Here is a 20061-nt window from a genome sequence, read left to right on the forward strand (position 1 = left end):
GGCCCCTCACTAACTGGACTCCTCTCATCTGTCAGCAGGGCTGAGGAGGAACCCCTGGTGTGTGTGTGTGTGTGTGTGTGTGTGTGTGTGTGTGTGTGTGTGTGTGAGACTGTTCACACTTCTCTTCCTTAAAGACTGGCAACTGAGGGGCTGGAGTGCAGGCTCAGTGGTTAAGGGCCCTGACCACTTTTCCAAAGGACCTGGGTTCAGTTCACATGGCAGTTCACAGCTGTCTGTAACTCCAATTCCAGGGGATCTGCCATCCTCACACCGACATGCATGCATGCCAAACACCAATGCACATAAAAAATAAATAAATCTCTAAAACAAAACAGACTGGCAACTGCTCCATCATTCTATGCCTTGGTGCTTCAGGGTGAATCGCAGCTTTAGCCTTGTGGCTTTAGCTCTTCCTCCCTCTCCTGACCCAGCTCCAGTTGACATCAAGCTTATATAGCGCCTCTCTGATTCCGTTTCCCATAGAACTTCTCAAGAAGCTTCTCCACTATGCACCCTGGAGTCAAGATCTTGGGAATAGTTGGTATCCTTACCTCTTTCCCAATTCACGTCATCTTCTTGCTCTGTAAGGCTTCTTTCTTTGCAGTCCTCTCAAGGTGGCTGTTTGCCATCCCTCAGTCTTTGTTTCACCTGGCCCAGGGGCGTAATGATGTCCTTGATCACGTTCCTTGGTTCTCATTGCTAGTCCCAAGGTTCTCAATGCTAGTCCCAAATGTACCCTCCTCCGTATGATGAGACTATGCTATGTATAACCACCATATATATATAAACACCTGTCCTCACCTGCCTCCGGGCCGCGATGAAGCTCAGTCGGCAGTGCACTTACCAAGCATGCACCAAACAACCAAACACTGGGTTCGAGACCCAAAACTGCTTAAGCTGGGGCACAGTACTTCATGCTTGTAATCCCAGCTCTCAGGAGGTAGAGGCAAGAGGATAAGAAGTTCAAGTTCTTTCTCAGATACAAAGTGAGTTTGAGGCCATTCTGGGCTACATGAGACCTGTCTTTAAAAAAAAAAGGAAGAGGGGGAGGAAAAGGAGGAGGGGGAAGAAGATGAGAAAGAAGTGGAGGTAGGAAAGGAAGAGAAAAATGAGGGGAGAAGTAATCTGGTTACTGGACCATTCTCCAACACTCCAGTGTCACTGTGAGGATGTCCATGTCCAGCAAGATGAGTGTCCCAGAGACCTGGATGGATAGATTCTCTTCTCCACGGAACTTCATTCATTCTACCCAAGCCTCTCTTACACATGCTCAGTTTCAAGTGTCTCATTCTCTGTTCCCATCTCTTTCCTAACCCAAGTTTCCTCGAACTCAAAGCCCGAAGAGAACAAGCTTGCAGATGCTTTGTGGACAGAAGCAAGAGTGAGGGAAAGGGACAGTCGGGCAGGGAGCCCAGATGGCTGCATGGTGTCCTTTACCCAGTCCACAGCATCTGCAGGACACCTAGCTGGGTTGAGAGTCCAGACGGAACCACTGTCTGACGGGAAGCAGAAGGTGGCCATCTATCTCCTGTCCCTGTCTTCTCATGTGTTTCCTCCCATTGCTCAGAATCATTCCTGCAGGGCTCACGATTTGACCAGTCTGGGAGGCCCCTAGGGGCCAGAGCTTCACAAATCCAGTCAGCTCAGCCCTAGTGCTGGAGCTGCTACAGTTACTGATGCTGTTGCGGATAAGCTGGACAGCCTGTCCGGGGCAGACAGAAAGACGGAAGAAAATGGGCCATCTCAGGAACCAGTTCACCTATAAAACAAAGGGCCCCAGCCAGAAGAAGGGGTTAAGCCAGGCAAGTTGTGTACACTGCATCCTTACCTGTACCATGCGTGTCCTTCATCCATACCATATGGGTCTATCTTTATCCTTTCCTACTGCATCTTAAGCAAGAGGAAAGAAAGATTTCATTTTTTCTCTAAGAAGGGAAGTTTAAATTCAATTCTGCAAGCACATGCCCAGTTGCACTTAGTATCCTAAGAAGGAGGACTAAAGCATCAAGTTATTATATTACTAGAGTTGGTAATGGTTGATAGCACTTTCTTTTTGAGACAGGGTCTCCTGTAGCCCAGGCTAACCCCAAACTTGCTATATAGCTGAGGATAATCTTGAACTTCTGATACTCCCGGCTCTACCTCCCAGGTTCTGGGGTTATAGGCATACACCATCGTGCCAGGCTTTATGAACTTCTGGGCTAATGGGATACTTTGTCCGTTCAGAGCCGATGGTCTTTGAATTCCAGGCCCGTGGTTGGTATTTATTATCTTCTTCATCTATCAGCTGTTCTAGGCTTGGTGAAAACTTCCATTGGCCTGGGTTCTTGGCTGGTGGAACGATCCAGACCTGAAGCCCTCTTGCATTGGTCTTTTCAGGCCATGGCCAGTGCAGCTCTGACTTCTCACTGGAAAGGGATCTCCCCTCCTCCCCCCCCCCCAGAGCCCTCTGAGTTTCAGATACACTCTCTGCGTCATGAAAGGACCACCATTGTCATTCACGAGAATGAGTGTCAGCTACCCCTTCCAGCACAGAAAGGTCTTTTATTGTCTGCTGATTGGCTGGCATGAGGAGTCCAGAGTGGACAAAGATGACCACAGCTCCCAGTTCACACCACACAGACACAGACACACACACACGCACACGCACACGTACACACAGAGGAATCTATCAGGGAGAAAGTACTGGAAACATAAATTCTACAAGGGGGTCGTTGAGAAACATGGCGGTCCACCAACTTGGAGTTGCCAAGATCTATTTATTGTCGGTATTTAGGGAGACAACGCCGTCTCGCTCAGTGCCACAACGGCAATGCACCCTGGAAGAAACTGCAAAGGTTGTCCCATTGCCAGGCTTTGAGAGATGCGTGGTTATTATCCTGCCACACTCTTATTTCATTTGTCCTTTTGGCAGATGCAAAATCTTGATGAATCTTGAAGAATGAAAACAGATCACTATCGACATAATTGGGAGGGGAATCCAATTATAGCTGAGACCTTGGTGTAGTGTCTTTATTGGAGCGAATCAATACAGCCCCCAGCATCTGGGAAATGTCTCCTTTTCAACCGAAAAGCAAACTGCGTTCGTGTGGCATGACAGCTGTATTCCTTCACTAATTCACCTCAGGGCTACATCAGCCTTCAATTTCCAGCATCACATAGGAGCCTTGGTTGTCCTGATGGCTTGCAGAACATAAGACAGGTTCCTTTCATTGATGCTATTATGCTTACTGGACCTGATATGCAGGAAGTACCAGGTTTCCCAGCTACTTTGGTAGAAAACATGCATTCTAGGATATGAAAGATAAATACTAACAATTCAAAAATTTGGCATATAAGTTTCCTTCAATGACTGGAGGAGTCCAAGGCCTGGGAAAAATTGAAATTCAACTTTGAAAATGAAAGGCAGGTTGGTTTACTGTGCATTGTCCGCCATGAGCAAAGAAGCCCACAGCTTGGTAGGCCTGTAGGATTTGGGAGAAACACACACACAGTTATGAGTGTACACATCATTTGAACATGTTGTATCAACACAGTGGCTTGCAAGTGTAAAGTTTAAAGTTTTGAATGAAGACCAGAGCAAGAGAAGCCTCTGTAGCAGGTCTAAGTTGCTCAAGGTACCCTGCTGTTTGGTGTGAGAAGTGTCTTGCAACAGACAGAAAACATGCAGGGGTGGGCAGGGAGGCTGCCAAGTCCTCACTGAAGAATCGCAAGCAGACCTTAGGAAGCTGCCCTGGGTCTTGATTAAATGTCTGTATGCATGTAGGAACCTAAGGAGGCCAGAAGAGGGTGTTGGATCCTCTGGAGCTGGAGTTGCAGGTGGTTTTGAGCCACCCCCACATAGGTACTGGGAATTGAACCTGGGTCCTCTGCAAGAGCAGCAAGTGTTCTTTTTTTTTTTTTTTTTTTTTTTTTTTTTTGGTTTTTCGAGACAGGGTTTCTCTGTGGTTTTGGAGCCTGTCCTGGAACTAGCTCTTGTAGACCAGGCTGGTCTCGAACTCACAGAGATCCGCCTGCCTCTGCCTCCCGAGTGCTGGGATTAAAGGCGTGCGCCACCACCGCCCGGCCAGCAAGTGTTCTTAACTGCTGAGCCATCTCTCCAGCCCATGGATCTGATAGAGTTTAAATATGAAAACATGAAGCCTTAGGTGATGGCCCCTGCAAAGGGATGCTTTCTATACATTTGGGATCACAGTCATAAAAAATGATCAGTTACTACTGTAATGGCTAAAATCCAAGAGAAGCTAAGTAGTTTTGACACAGGGCACCTCAGACTCTGGTATAGTCAGTCAGCTTTTCCACCATTCGGTGCTCTATCTCTCTATCTATCTCTCTATCTATCCATCCCTCTATCTATCTCTCTGTCTCTCCGTCTGTCTGTCTACTCAATAGGGTCTCACTATGTAGTCCTGGCTGATCTAGAACTTACTATGTAGAACAGGGTTGCCATGAGCCCAAAGAGACACGCCTGACTCTGTCTCCCAAGCACTGAGCACTCTCCAAGTGCTCCCAGGCAATACCACCGTGTCTGGCTAGGCTCTTTTTTTTTTTTAATCTTATATCCACTCTATTAAATCCAGCTAGTTAAAGATGATAGCTGTCTACAATTTCTATTAGTAGCTTTAATACATAGTGATTATAAAAGCAAGCCGTGGGGATGTCAAAATGGCTCAGTAGAACACTGACCTTCTAGAGGATCTGGGTTTGATTTCCAGGACCCCCGTGTAGTCCACAACCATCCATTACTCCGGTTCCAAGGGATCCAAAACCTTCTTCTGGCCTCCTTGTACACAAGGCACACATATGATGTTCAGACGCACAAGCAGGCAAAATCTTCATACACATAAAATAAAATAAAATAATAAAATAGAAAACAGCAATCCTCCCAGTTGTTAGTAACGAATGGTACTCTCTTTCGTCTCCTGCACCTATTCTAGCATTGTCTCATTTAGTTTTCAGCCTGGTCAGGTGCCAGTGGCCATCATTTCTCAGGAATAAAGCTCTTTGTACCTTGACCCTGCCAAGCGGCGGCTGCTGCCATTGCTCCTTCAGTTATTTCTAGGTGTAGAGGTGCCAAGACATGCCATTGAATTCTGCATTGCAAACATCCTCCTCAGAGGCTCCATCTGCTTGTCATGATTATCAAGGTCAGTAACCTGAATCAGTACTGCTTTCATTGCCTGCGCGACCACAGGCACAGTGACCAGATGTCTGCCGTAGACTCAAAATGCCTAGTGGCTTTATAGAGCCCCAGCTGAAAGTCCTCCACCCCCAGGACTACACCGAGGGCAGGAACAAATGTTTAGGGGTGTTATTAGAAGTGATGAGGAGAGGGGCCAAGTTCCCCACCCTGCTCTCCCTTCCTCCTCCCTCTCTGGAGCACTGCAGTTCAAACATAGAGCTTCCTGTGCCCAGCAAACGCTCTTCCACAGCCAGAGGGGGGCCATTTTATTTCAGCGTTATACACTAGCTAGCAGGCAATGGATACACTCCGTCTGGGAAGAATACTGTCCGCGGCTTGGCAGCTTAGCTGAGCGGTTCACCAGCAGTCCCGTGGGCAGCCTTAAGATATGTAAAACATGGCAGGATGTTGGACCTTGTGGTCATTGTCATGCACCTCCTTTGCCATAAGACAGATTTTCATCAAAGGCAAGATTGTTTGAGATCCCATGTCGGTTCAGACATCTAAATCCAATGCTCTAGTGGGGAGCAGTTTGGGGAAAGCACTTGGGGCAGAAGCAGCAACCATTTCAAAGCCGGCGTCAGTCAGTAGAGAGGGAGCTCTTCCCTTTCCACCAAGCCATTGTAGAAACCTCGCCACCTGTATGAGTCAGGGTTCGTTAGAGGAACAGAGCTGATTCCTTTACATATAGAATTTATATATATACATATACATACATACATACACACACACACATATATAAAGGAGGGTTGTTAGGGTGGCTTACAGGCTGTGGTCTGAGTAGTCCAACAGCGGCTGTTTCCTGACAGAAAGGTCAAGAATCTGGTAGTTGTCTCGGCAGTCCCAGTATGGAGCTGGAGACCCAGGGGATTCCTAGAGAATTACTGGTCTTTGTTCTACATTGGAAACCTGAAGAAGAAGAAGGCTCTAAAACCAGTGAAGGAGTGTCTTAGCAGCAGGACAGAGAAGCTTGTCAGCTAGAGTGAGGGCAAGCAGCCAAAAAGCGAGTGCTTCCTTCTTCCTTGCTATTACATAGAGCACCACCAAAAGGTGTGGCCCAGGTCTAGGACGGGTCTTTCCACCTAAAGTAATTCAATCAATAAACTCCCTCATGGGCATGTCCGTCTGTTTTGTTTTAGTTGATTCCAGATGTAGTCAAGCTGACAACCAAGATTATCCACCACACCACCAGACATGGACAGCTGGCCCAAAGCAATGATCCCACATACAGGACTCGGTATCCGTCACTTGCTGACAAGCATTCGTGAATAGAAATACCACATCTTGGGGTGAAGGGAACACTCCTGCATTGCTGGTGGGAGTGTAAACTGGTACAGCTGCTTTGGAAATAAGTATGGTGATTTCTCAGAAAATTAAGAAACAGACTACCTCAAGACCCAGCAATACCATTTTTGGGTATATAGCCAAAGGATGTTCAATCATACTACAAAGACATGTGTTCGACCATGTTCATAGCAGCATTGTTTGTCATAGCCAGAACCTGGAAACAATCTAAATGCCCCTCCACCGAAGAATGGATAAGGAAAATGTGGTACATTTACACAATGGAGTACTACACAGCAGAAAAAAAATTGACATCTTGAAATTTGCAGGCAAATGAATGGATCTAGAAAACATACTGAGTGAGGTAACCCAGATCCAGAAAGACAAATATCATATGTACTCACTCATAAGTGGTTTTTAAACATAAAGCAAAGAAAACCAGCCTACAATTCACAACCCCAGAGAACCTAGACAACAAAGAGGACCCTGAGACATACATGGATCTAATCTACTTGGGAAGTAGAAAAAGACAAGATCTCCTCAGTAAATTGGGAGCATGGGGACCATGGGGAGGGGAGGGAATGGAAGGGGAGAAGTAGGGAGAGGAGCAGAGGAAAATACAGAGCTCAATTTTTAGAAAAAGAACAAGAGAAGGAAATGAGCAGCTGGAGGGTAAACGAGGTCAAGGTGACCAGGCAGAGTGTTGAACGGCTCTTTCAAAGTTATTGTCGGAAACAATGTTTAAGTTGTTAATCTTAAAATATCATATGCATGATCCGAGCCCTACAACACTGGGTTCTTTTTTTTTTTAATCTTTTTTTTTTTTATTGAGAAAATGAGAAAAAAAAACAAGTTTCCACCTCCTCCCAGCCTCCCATTTCCCTCCCCCTCCTCCCACCCTTCTCCCCCTCCTCCCACCCTTCTCCCCCTTCCCCATTCCTTTCCCCCTCCCTCTCCAGTCCAAAGAGCAGTCATGAGAGCTGATGAGATGCCAAGGACAATGGCACGGGGTTTTGATCCTACGTAATGTGCTGGCTTTGTGGGAGCCTAGCCAGTTTGGATGTTCACCTTCCTAGATATGGACGGAGGGGGGAGGACCTAGGACTTATCAACACTGGGTTCTTGCACAGCTTCCCCCGCCACTGCAGCGGTTCTGGTTCCGGACCTATTGTGACAATGACAGCTGACATAGACAGACATTTTCTCGGAGTCGCTCTGAGCACCCGGGTGATGGTGGCCCGTGACGGTAGGAGCCCAGATCCCTAAGACCCACTTCCACGTTGTTCTTTGCTATGCCACTGTCACCAGTTTCTTAGTCTTTCCAAATTTAGGTCAACTGACTGAATCATTCATAACTGCTAGGAAGTGAACTGTGCTCTTATTTCAAGCGATTATTTTCCCTCTATTAGGAGTGACGGAGGACTGGAGATGCAGCTCTGTGGTAGAGTACCCACTCTGTCTGGAGTCCCTGGGCCAAGGTCCAACAGTAAAGCAACAGTCCAGCTGCCCCTAATTCCTTTAGGTCTCCTTAAATGAAATATTAGTGTAGCAGCTGCCCAGTTTGGCTCAGCACTGGGAAGACAGAGGCAGACAGATCTCTGTGAGTTCAAGGTCAATTCTGTTCTACGTAATGAGCTCCAGGACAGCCAGGGCTGCACAGAGTTAAGAGCTCTTGCTGTTTTCCACAAGACTCGTGTTTGAGTCCCAACACTGGTGGCTCACAACCTTTGTAGCTCATTCCAAGGGATCTGATGCCCTCTTCTGGTCTCCACAAGTACTACACTTACTTGTGAAAAGAGACATGCAGGCACACTCACCTATACACATAAAATGATAATAAATAAATCCTTAAGAAGAACAGCTAATGCAGTCATACAAAAGTGTTTTTCCTAACAGCCTCCTCCCCGCAAAGGAGGTAATGGACATGTGAATCGAGGAGGACTGGCAGCGCTTCTGGGCTACACAGTGGCTACCAGGCTAGCCAAGGCTGCAGAGCAAGAAACTAAAGTCATTTCTAAATTACTGTTTGCTCTACAGAGATTAAACAGTTCTCTCATCTGGATAACTCCCTTCCCTACTTTAAAGACCCCTGTGTCCAACCTCTTAGATTTGTGGGCTTGTAACAAGCCCTCAGACCTTAACAGCGGATGCCATGATTGAAGTACCATTCAGGCTGTAAAACTCAGCACTTAGGCAGCAGCATCTGCCAAAATGAGAACAATGACCTAATCCATCAAAGTCCATAGTTCTTGGAAAGTCCTCAAATGGGATGGTCTTGCTTTTGGCTTTTGTAGTTCTGCTTCTGGCTGATTCTGGCTAAGTGTCCTTGCTCACTGAGGTGTGTCAACCTGGGTGTGCTTTTTATGCTTTAAAGTTCACCCTGGGGCTGGAGAGATAGCTCAATGATTGAGATCACTGGCTACTCCTCCAGAGGTCCCGAGTTCAATTCCCAGCAACCACATGGTGGCTCACAACCATCTGTAATGAGCTCTGGCGCCCTCTGCTGGCTTCAGGCATACATGCGGACAGAACATTGTATACATAATACATAAATACATAAATAAATAAATAAATCCCCCCTTTTTTCCCAAAAAATAGTTCCCCCGAGAAAGGCTTGGAACTACACTCCAGTCACACAAACCCGTTCGGTCTCCAGCTGGAGGACAGACACTTTCTATTAGCTTACACCCATGTCCAAGGCGGCTTCTCTGGCAGATACCTCACAACAGGCTCTGTGTGTATAGTATTAAAAAAAAAAGAATACAAGCACATTGACTGAGGGAGATAACAAAATTCAACAGAACGACAGGCATTTAGAGACCAGGATATACCCAGAGTGTCGCTGCAGATGAGGAGTGACGGGTGGCACTCACATGAGGAAAATACTCAGTCAAACGGAAGGGATATAGAGTGAGGGATGAGAGACCAGATGGGAACGTTTTCTCTTTAAAAGCTCAGCTACACTGACGTACCTAGTCAAGGCTGCCCACACTAGAAGGGTAAGCCTGTCTAGGTCCTCTCACTGTCCGTGAACTCCCCACCCTTCCCTCTAATCATGTGACTCCCCTCTAGACTCACCTGGAGGGCCAGATCTCCTTCTGCTTCATCCTCCTGTATCTATCTGTTCCTGTCTCCCAGCAAACAATGCAGAAGCAAGCACAGAGTTCACTGGACAATTGGTCAGTAAAGGACAGTGAGCAGGGTTTGGGTAGTCGTGGTGATACACTGCTCAGATCCTCCTGATCAAGAGCTTGCTGTCCACAGTCAGCGAGTGTGTGCCTTTACTGGTGGCTGAGCCAGGTGGGAGAGATGGGAGAGCGGGCAGAGCATCCAAAGCTACATCGTCTCCGTCTGGCCTGGACTCTGCTCACAGCAATGGTGGGCTAAGGCGTGACCAGGTCTCCACCATTCATTGTCTCCCCGTGCCCAGTCCTGCCTCTTCCTCTTATCTGTCCAGATATTTGTAAACGAGACTAAGTACCTAGATGAGTAAATCCCACCTTAGGGTGCCATTCGTGGTGACATTTTCAGAGACGATTAGATCCAATGACGAGATTAGCCCCTTGATGGAGTCCCAACACCATGGTTGTTGGTGGAAGGCAGGAGGTAGAGCCTAGTCAGAGGAGGTACAGGGTCTGTGAGCAGGCCCTAGGCTGATTCTGTAGTCTCCTTTCTCTACCTTTGCTCTGCCCTCAGGCAAACAGCTTTCCTTTCGCACACACTCCTGCCACTTTGATGTTTCTTCCCAAGGATGTGGTTCAAGTACCCAAGGACTGAATCCTCTAAAATCATCAGTCCAAACAAACCCTCTCTCCCTTGTCTCTTTTTTTAAATGTATTGTTGTGTGTATGAGAGAGAGAGAGAGAGAGAGAGAGAGAGAGAGAGAGAGAGAGAGAGAGAGAAGAAAGAGATGAGACAGAGACAGCGACAGGCAGGGAAACAAAGAGAGAGATCCATGGCACAACACCATACATGGAGGTCAGAGGTCAACTGTCGAGAATCAGCTCGCTCTTTCTTTCTTTCTTTCTTTCTTTCTTTCTTTCTTTCTTTCTTTCTTTCTTTCTTTCTGCCAAGGCTTCCAAGACTAAACAAGCAAATGCGTTTACCCGCTGAGCCCCTTGCTTGTTTTCAATGTGTTGAGCAGCAAGCACAGGGTCCAGAGAACAGAACACGATTTTCATGGTGAGACAGAAAGGAAGCTCCGGGTTCAATGCCTCAAGTCCATCTCAGGAAACTTGCTGAGAGAACCGAGTAAGTGTGCTCACCTGCAGAGCTGGGCTTCTTCGGTCCCTCTACTTCACACTTGAGGCTCTAGGAACACTCGGGGATCTCTAGAGGAACAGAACTGATAAAGGATACTTCCTTCCCTGACCACCCAGCCTCCATGGTCTCCAGAGAAATCTGGTCTGTCTCCATGGTGACCCAGAACTCTGTGTTGACATTACCTGTTGATCACAGGGCTGCCAGCTAACCACTCCATGTCTTGTTCATGCATTCGCATACTCTCTTGGGCCCAGTAAATGAGCCTGGAAGTTTTGTTTGTTTGTTTTGAGGCAAGTTCTTTCTGCATAGCTGAATTATGGATGTTTTATTCCCTCTGTAGACCAAGTTGGCCTCAAACTCACAGAGATCCCTCTGCCTCTGCCTCCAGAGTGTTGGGATTAAAAGTTGCACCACCACACCCTGCAACAGGTTGTAAGTTTTGAAGGGTAGGCAAAAGCCCAAGATGGACGCTCAGTGCATATTTATTGAGAGGAATGGAACAGAGAGGAGTGTACAAAAGTTCTCATTTTAGAGTTGCATTCACATAGAAGTCCACAAGATGGCAGTGTTTCTACGCAAGGAAAGAAATGGTTTGCCAGTTTGGATGATACTGAACACAATCAATGAACCATCTTCCAGAAACAACAGAGAGGATGAATACTACATACTCAGAGTAAATGCTTCAAGTTCACTGGAGCAATTAAACTCTCCTTTCTGCTTGCCATCCTGATGCCTCACTGTGCCTATTACAAGAACAACAATTTACATCAGGCATAGGGTACTCCTAACTTGTGTGATGTAACATCAGGAGTTCAAGCTCCTCCTCAACCATATAGAAAGTACAAGGTCAGTTTGAGCTACACAGAAATGTTACCCAAAAAAAATTAAGCCTGTCAGTAGTGGCACACACCTTTAATTCCAGCACTCTGGAGGCAGAGGCCAGCCTGGTCTACAGAGAGAGTTTCAGGATAGCCAGGGCTACACAGAGAAGCCCTGTCTCGAGAAACCAAACTAAATCAACAATTTCCTTATTTTATGGGTATACTAGTATAATTATAACTTAAGTTCCAATGCTCTGCTTTGGTGATGAGCTCCTGTCTTTGGCACTCTCACCTGGGAGTGTCTTCACAAGCTTGTCACAGTTATTTTACACATAGAAAATATTTTCACACACAATTATATGCAACTCTTGTAACAGGCTTCCAGACCTTAAGAGGCACAACTGACTCCATGATGGAAGTATCATTCATAAAAACCAGACAAAATGAAAATGAAGACCTAATCCACCAAAGTCTGTAGTTCTGGGAAAGTCTCTAAAGGTACTGACCTTAGTGTAATGGTCTGTCCTGTCTCTCTAAGAGACAAGCCATGCCCACTCCCTCCCATCTGCTGAGGAAAGCTGATTTTCAGCTTCCAGCCCGAGTCTCTTCCTTTTCCGTCTCCCTCTCGAAGAGGCAGCTTCTGTCTCTCCCTTCTCTCTTCTCTCTTCTCCCTCTCCCTCTTTCTCTCTCTCCTCTTCTCCTTCTCTCCCTTCCCTTCCATACTTCCATAACCCATAAGCATGGCGTGTCTCTCGCCCACCTCCGAGGACCAGCCGCCTTTGAAGACCTGTGGTGTGGTCTCGTGCGCCGTCCCTGCCTGGGACTGACTGTTCTGGGGCCCGCTGCCTATCCCCTGCTCGGGGACCTGCGGTGTGGTCTCATGGCCGGCTGCCTGCTGCAGCCACTCGGAATTCATAGCATTTTAAATTTTACCTTTACACTTGGTCTTTGGTTTCTGTAGCTCTGCTTCTAGCTGACTGTTTTTGTTAGCTGAAGCATGTCAACCCAGAACATGGTTTTTGTGCTTATAAGTTCACCCTGAGAAAGGTTTCGGCCTGTACTTGGGTCCTGAACACCCAGTGTAGTCACAGCCGGCTAACACGGACTTTCTGTTGGCTTATACCCATGTCCAAGTAGTCTTCTCTGATGGATACCCAATAACTCTATAGTACTTTTCCAAGAGAATGGAAACATTGGTCCAAACCGAGACATACTCAGAAGATTACATCAGACAAAACAGAACACAAGGGACAACCGCTCTATTCCCTCGCCTGTAGGGACAAACATCAGTTTGGAATGAGAGGAGCAGGACCACTTGTGACATTGGCTGGACCTGGGGACCCTGCTCTGTTAGGTGGCAGAATCCAGGCTAAAGAATGTGCACCATGTGCCTCTTCTAAGACTCAGCTCTCTGAGCAGGCTGGGCTCTGCGAGCTGGCATGTGGGAGGACACTTGGGAAGGGGCCAGGTTTCTTTCAGGGTCATGCAAATACTGATTTTGGCGGGTGTCACAAAGGCTCTGGGTTTGTCTAAACATATCTAAAGGCACTTCAGAAATGGGCTCATTGTATATTGTGTGTATCTCTTGAATTATGGAGTTGGTGTGACCTTCTATTGCACAGCACAGACCAAAGCGAGGCAAGACTAGCACACTGTGTCTGCTCTTCATGCAGCAGAACCTCGGCCAAGCAGATGATGTGGTGACAGACAGGGCAGCCTTGCTGAGATGCTGAGCCCAGTGGAGCCCTGCAGGTCCAGCTCTAGGGACAGAGATGATGGCTATTCTCTTCCCAGACATAGAGAGAACCTGGGAGCAGCTGCTGTCCAGGCCTGAGCATTCGAACCTCTAAATGAAAAGATGGGTATATGTGACCTAGAAAAATTAGTAAATACAAGAAAACTCTGCAGAGCCATTCAATAGGAAAAGTGTAACTGTTCCCTGAACCCCAAGCTCTACATGGGACACTTTAAAAGTTTCCAAAGAGGAAAATCCCACAACCAACTTACCACCCCCCTTTGGAGGAGGAGCCCTGTTCCCTCACCTGTAGGGACAAAAAGAAAGAGCCAGTGTCTTAGTGGTGCACAGTTTGGCATCACCACCGCAGTTAGGACTGAGACTAGAAGACTCTTAGTCAGGAGAGCCCTGGAAACCATTAGCAATGGCAGGGGTGTGGGGTTCTCACCAGCACGTTGAAAACTCTGAAGTGGGATGAGTATGTGGCTCAGTGGTAGAGGGCTCCTCTGGTCTGCACAAAGCCCTCAGCGGTAGAGGGCTACCCCCCAGTATATGCACAAAGCCCTGGCCTAATTCCCGCACCACAAAGATTAAAAACAAACTACCATATAACATTAAAAGGGGCTGGAACAATGACTCAGTGTTTAAGTATTTGTTGTGCTTGCAGAGGACTAGGCAGGATTTGGTTCCCATCTGGCAGCTCACAACCACCTGTAACTCCCACTACTGGGGTCCTACAGTTTGTTCTGGACTCTTTGGGCTCCTACATACACATGGCACACACATAGACACATGTAGGTAAACACTCATACACATAAAAGAAGTGAAATCTTACACACACACACACACACACATACACACACATATACACACCTAGTAGTGTAGCACTAATACAGAAGGAAACCAAAGGGTTGAGGCTCTAGTGTAAAACCAGGGAGCATCCTACCTACAAGGCTTTCTCTGTAGCCTCTAGATCAGGAACAACTCAGTAGGACGAACGGCTTTCCTCAGAAGATCCCAAACCTATTCTGTAACAAGCCAGACACAGCTATGTATATGGTTGTCTACCAACTACAAAAGAAATAAATATATTGTAGCATAATCCACAGATTCACCATTACACAACACTTAAACAAGATGCTTCAAAGTCTAAGAATCTCCCTTTCTTTAATATATATATTCTTTTGACAGAAGGTCTCTCTGCCTAGTCTTGGCTGTCCTGGAACTCACTATATAGAGCAGACTGACCTCAAATTCACAGAGGTCTGCTTGAGCATCTATGCCCAACCCTAGGAATCGTTTTAGTGTGTGTGCTGCTGAAGCGAGCACGCCAGGCGTCTTACCAACCTGAAACAAAGGTGGGGAGGGGTGCAGTTTACTTAACAAGTCTCCATTTACTTTGTTTTTTCAAGACAGGGTTTTTCTGTTTAACAATCCTAGCTGTCCTGGAACTCGCTTGGTAGACCAGGCTGGCCTCGAACTCATAGAAATCCTCCTGCCTCTGCCTCCCGAGTGTTGGGATTAAAGCCACGCGCCACCACCGTCCAGCCGAAGATACAATTTTATTTAAACTAGTGAGGAATTTTGTCACGTGTTTCAACTAGGGAATTGGTTCTTGGATTGACCTAAACCAAAATGACCTTGAACTCCAATCTCCCAAATTCCCACCTTCCAAAAACGGATTAACACTCTGTGTCAACAACACACACACCGGCTCTGGAATCTTGGATTCTAATTGCCACGCCCCCACCAGAGAGTTCTCTTTTTACGCCCCTCTACCAGAACTTCATTTCCCAACATTCTCCTAAGACCTCTAAGTTAGCGGTCATTGTGACGTCATCCCACAGCCCTCAGGGAAATGTAGTTTGTTCATTCTCTAGCTAAGGAAAGATCAGGGGCTGTGGACTACCACTCCCGTGAGGTAGTGCGCAGTCCCACCCCATAAGCGGCGTCTTCGAACGCGCCGCGGCAGCCATGTTGGTCGTGGCTTGCACAGGGGCCGGCTCCAAGGGGTTGTAGAAGCAGGTGTAAGGATGTTGTCCGCTGTGTTGAGGCGAACCGCGCCGGCGCCGCGGCTCTTCCTAGGGTTACTCAAGTCTCCATCATTCCAAAGCCGCGGAAGTGCTTACGGCAGGAGCGTAACCACCGCAGACCGGGGAGAGCCGCAGCGGCTGAAAGCTGCCGCCTGGGTGCGCCGTGGAGCATCTTCTATCTCGTTCCCCGGACGGGGGGCAGCCACCGGGGGGCGCCGTGGAGAACGCACCGAGATCTCCTGCCTAGCCGCCGCCTCGTGGGGACACGGTCCTAGCCCCGAAGAAACACTGCCCGGACAGGACAGCTGGAATGGGGTCCCCAACAAGGCAGGACTGGGCATGTGGGCCCTGGCCACGGCGCTGGTGGTTCATTGCTACAGCAAGAGTCCTTCCAACAAGGGTGATTATGGGGCCTGTCTGGGTTCCAGGGAGAGGTGTGGGGGTGGGTCCTGACTCCTTTGGAGAGTTGATGGTGTTTGTAAATTCAGACCCGCATTACCTTATCCTTGGAGAGACCCAGGTACCTATCTGCTGCCAGAGGCAACAAGTTGCCCTGGAAAATTCACTGCTTGCAGTTACATAATTTGCCATTGTAGGTCTAGTCCCCTACATCAGTTTGTATATCTGTATAATGGGGACATTGGAGTGACTGTCTAATTATAGCCTAGTCCATTAGTCTTACAAGAGGTCTCCAGGAAGCCCCAGCAGCTTAGCGACACCTCTACATGTTTGCCTGTAGAAAGGCCCGAGGAAGGAGGACCCTTGGTTCTGATGCTGGCTTGACTCCCATGCTCCTCTTTGGTCTTAGTTTCCCCACTGTATAGTGAAGGCAATTTCTCAGTACTCTGCTAAGACTGACGCTTTGACCTCTCTTGGAGTTCAGAGTCTGTTCAGCAGTTCCTTAGTGTTTTGCTATGCTTAGTGTTGTGCTTAAGGTGAACATTGTATTGGGTGTGGGGGTGGAGCCTGGGGGAACAGGTAGTTGGCAGAAGGAAGGTAGCTCTCTGGAGACTGGGAGCAGGAGGGATAGGCTAAGAAGTGGAGGTAGCTAACCCGGACTGGCTTCTTACCTAAATACGGAGAGCTGGTGAGGAAGGATCTTGTTAAAGCATGGTGCTGGTGGGTTCCATGCACCCTGAACTCAGATTGTTGAGCAAGACTGAGCACTGCCTTGACTTTCATTTGTGTGTTCAGTAAGATGTGGCCACCTGAGAAGAAAGGGCTTTGGATGAGGAATGAGGACACCAGGATCTTGTTTTGTACTGTCTCACGCACTTTGGAAAGCTGAACTCTTGTTCTTCGCTGGTCCAGTTTTCTCTCTATTACTGAGGGTATTGAAGAAGGGCCCTTCTAGCTTAAACATGCAGTGATTATATGATTGACTCGCAGCTCGTGTGTGTGTGTGTGGAGGTAGCGTTCTCTCCACTTAGTTTGGGGCTAGGTGTTCAAAAAGCCCCAACTTTAAACCAAGCCAGTTAAGGCAGTTGGCCATGCAGGGCTAGCCAGTATAAAGAAGGTCAGAGAGCTATTAGGGTCAGGATAGCCTTCCTGGAGGACGAGCAATTCTTGGAAGACGGGGAATTTGAACTTGAGTTCTGAAGGAACACAGGAAATATAAGTGCGTGTGTGCGTGTGTGTGCACCCCATGATGGCCAGGTCTGCATCTTACTTTTATTAGTATTTCCCTAATACTAAAATCTGTCCACAGTGTGTGGCTTGTGGAAGGGGATACTTAACAAATGTGCCTTGGATTGGATTGGATTCCATACACTGAAGTCCATAGACTTCAGTCAGCTTGGTGTGGGGGAGCGAGCTCTTTGACGAGGTTGGAAGACAGGGCATGAAGTGAGAGAAGAGAAATGGGCCCTGCATGCCAGGCCAGGAGTGTGTAGGATTCTGCAGGCAATATAGAGCATGAAGGTTCATGAGCACAGACTGAAGAACAGGGGAAATGTGTATGAACTCAGGGCCCTAGGCTGGACTCTGTGGCACATGAATGTCAGTGCCACGTAATGAAATGACTCAAACTGTGGCCCGTTCTGGCCCTTCTCACTTACTTGATAGGGGATTTTGAGCAGAGTCCTTCAGTTCAATGTTCTGAGAAACAGGTCCCTTCAGGAGCCAAGATGAATTCTGCTGTAGGTAGTGGAAAGCCAAGGCAAGTCTGTGAGCCCAGAATGCCCCAGGTTACAGCTCTTTTCTCCCCGCTCTGTGACCTTAGAGAAGGAGGGAGAATAGACGTTAGAAGGAATGGTTTTCCTCTCCCAGCTGGAGGTTGTTAGGTGTGTGGATGAGAACAATCCCTAAGAGCCAGGCATGACAGCACACACCTTTAATCCCAGCACTCTGGAGGCAGAGGCAGGCGGAGCTGTGTGAGTTCAAAGCCAGCCGGGTCTACAAGAGCTATTTCCAGGACAGTTAGGGCTACACAGAGAAACCCTACCACAAACAATAAAAAACAAAAACGAAGAAACAAAAAACCTGGTTTATGCACATGCTGCAGCTCAGGCGTTTACATGAGTCGGACAAATCACACACAAAGTAATCATTAGTGCTGGGACTGGCGCTGGGCTCAGTTTGTCTCCGACTCTAGTGACTTCTCTTACCTAGTGGGTCTTAAATGCTGAGGCCTGGGCAGAAGTCAGCTAGTGGCCAGCAGTATAACCCAGAGTCAGGCTGGGCACAGAGCTGTCAACTGTGCCTCTGCTGTTGACTTGTGAGTTTTTCCAAGTGGCCACAAGGTGGCGCCAACAGCCAGGCCAGGCTTTAGCTAGGCCTGGGTCCTCAGGGATCTCACTGAACAGTTTGGGTCTCCTTTCTCTGGGTTTGTACTAAGGATTTTGGAGATTTTTCAGTCATTGTTTTATCTCCTCAGCATCCTTGTAAGGCTGACAAAAGTTACTGTTTGTTGAATACCATGGGAAGTTGCTTGAAAAAGAAGGGCTGCAGAGAGTAATGGCCGAGTGGGTTGGACTCCAGTGTCCATGACTTCAGATTGGGGTTCTTTCCATTCTTAGGAAGACCACACACCCGAGCCTCAGTGCTTGGGAACACTGGGGGAACTGGTACAGCATCTGCCTCATCCCCAGACAGAGGTGGGGTGGATCTTTCCAGGGGAAGAAGGGCAAGAAGGGCTCAGTCTTCTCACGCCAGCCTTTCACTTTCTAAGCAACTTCCGCTGACTTGCTGGACCTTCTCTCAGCTCTGAGGGGCAGGTCCTAGCCAGGGGTGTGACCAGTACCCCATCTCTTTTCAGATGCAGCGCTGATGGAAGCTGCCCGTGCCAACAATGTGCAGGAAGTCAAAAGGTGAGTATCTGAGCCCTACTGTCTTACCCAGAAGGGCTGAGCAGAGTGTGTTGATCTGCCTTAGAGAAAAGCCTTTCCCATCCGGCTTGTTTCCCAAGGGCTCGCTGCAGCCACAGTCAGAGGCTCCCCTGGCCCAGATCAGACTTTATATATTTTAAGTATGGATGAGGGCACCCAAACATCTCAGTGTTTGGTGGCAATGGCTTGGAGTTCATGGGCCCTGTGAATCTTAGTTTGTTCTTGTTCTTCTGTGGAAGTGACCATGTATTACTGTTTGCTGCCTGGACCTGGGGTAGATGGGCATCCTTAGAGAAGCTTGGGACTAGGAAGGCCTGCTCAGAGGGCTGAGGCATGCTGGCCTCCAGCAGAGGCAGGCTGTAATTTTTCAGCTTCAGTGGCTCACCCAGTTCTCCTGGGCTGCTTCTCCAATGGAGTGGGGTGTTTTGCACAGAGGCTGCTCCTTGAGCAGGGGAAAGCTCATCTTGCGCTGGAAGCCTGGCGGTGTGCAGGAAGGATAACGCCGAGAGAGGACCTGCGCCAAGCAGCAGTTATGGTCTGTTGTTGAGAAACAGTATTCATCCCTCGTGGGCCTTACCTTGGCCTTACTGCCCTTCAAACAAATCTAAGTGCTCATGGGACCCCTGTTTTACCTCAGATATTTGTTTTCGGTGTTGTGGTTTGTTTTTGTTTTTGCCGTGCTGAATCTGAGCAGGTCTTAAACATTCTTGGCAATTACTCTACCAGTGAGTTGTTTCTCTAGACCTTGGCTTTTATTTGTTCATTTAGTTTAAGTTTTTTTTTTTTTTTTAACTTATTTTGAGACATCTCTCTACGTAGTACTGGCTGCTCTGGAACTCACTATGTAGACCAGGCTTATCTCAAGCTCACAGAAATCCGCCTGTCCCTGCCTCCCAAGTACCAGGATTAAAGGCGTGTGCCACCATGACCAGCTAATTTTATATTATGGCCATTCTGCCCACATGTATCTCTGTGTATCGTGTGCATGCAGTGCTCTGGGCAAGAAGAGGGCGTTGGCTCGTCTCTAACCGGAGTCACAGATGGTTTTGAGCTGCCGTGTGGGTGCTGGAAATCGAAACCAAATCCCCTGTAAGAGCAGCCAGTGCTCTTAACTTTGTAGCCATCCCTCCAGGCCCATAACTCTTGTTTTTTGAGGATAGATTTTGTTAAGTAATCCGGGTTGGCTTTGAACTTTGATTCCTCTTGCCTTAGCCTTCTGAGTGCTGGAATTATAGGTGTGGACACCATGCGTGATGCTGTGTTCCCATTTTAGAGAGGAAGTCAGGTCGGTGTTTGGAGTCCCTGCATGCCCTGGACCCTGGGTGTACTTCTCCCCTCCAGATGCTTGAGCATAGAAGAAAATGTGGAAAGGCAGCCACGGCTCCACCAAGACTTACTGCTTTGATTCCCTTTCATT

General features: G+C 47.8%; 1 protein-coding gene across 2 annotated transcripts in view; it reads left to right on the forward strand.

Moving 5' to 3' along the window:
- The first annotated feature begins 15250 nt into the window (after positions 1-15250).
- Clpb (ClpB family mitochondrial disaggregase) overlaps positions 15251-20061 on the forward strand; it is a 122348-nt gene continuing 117537 nt past the window's right edge. For both annotated transcript variants that reach the window (XM_075971629.1, XM_075971630.1), the window contains exons 1-2: positions 15251-15718; positions 18575-18626. In XM_075971629.1, the coding sequence (XP_075827744.1) occupies positions 15319-15718; positions 18575-18626 (452 nt within the window). In that variant the 5' untranslated portion in view covers positions 15251-15318. The remainder of the gene's footprint in view (positions 15719-18574; positions 18627-20061) is intronic.

The sequence above is a fragment of the Microtus pennsylvanicus genome, chromosome 5 (assembly GCF_037038515.1).
Source record: "Microtus pennsylvanicus isolate mMicPen1 chromosome 5, mMicPen1.hap1, whole genome shotgun sequence".
Classification (NCBI taxonomy): Eukaryota; Metazoa; Chordata; class Mammalia; order Rodentia; family Cricetidae; genus Microtus; species Microtus pennsylvanicus.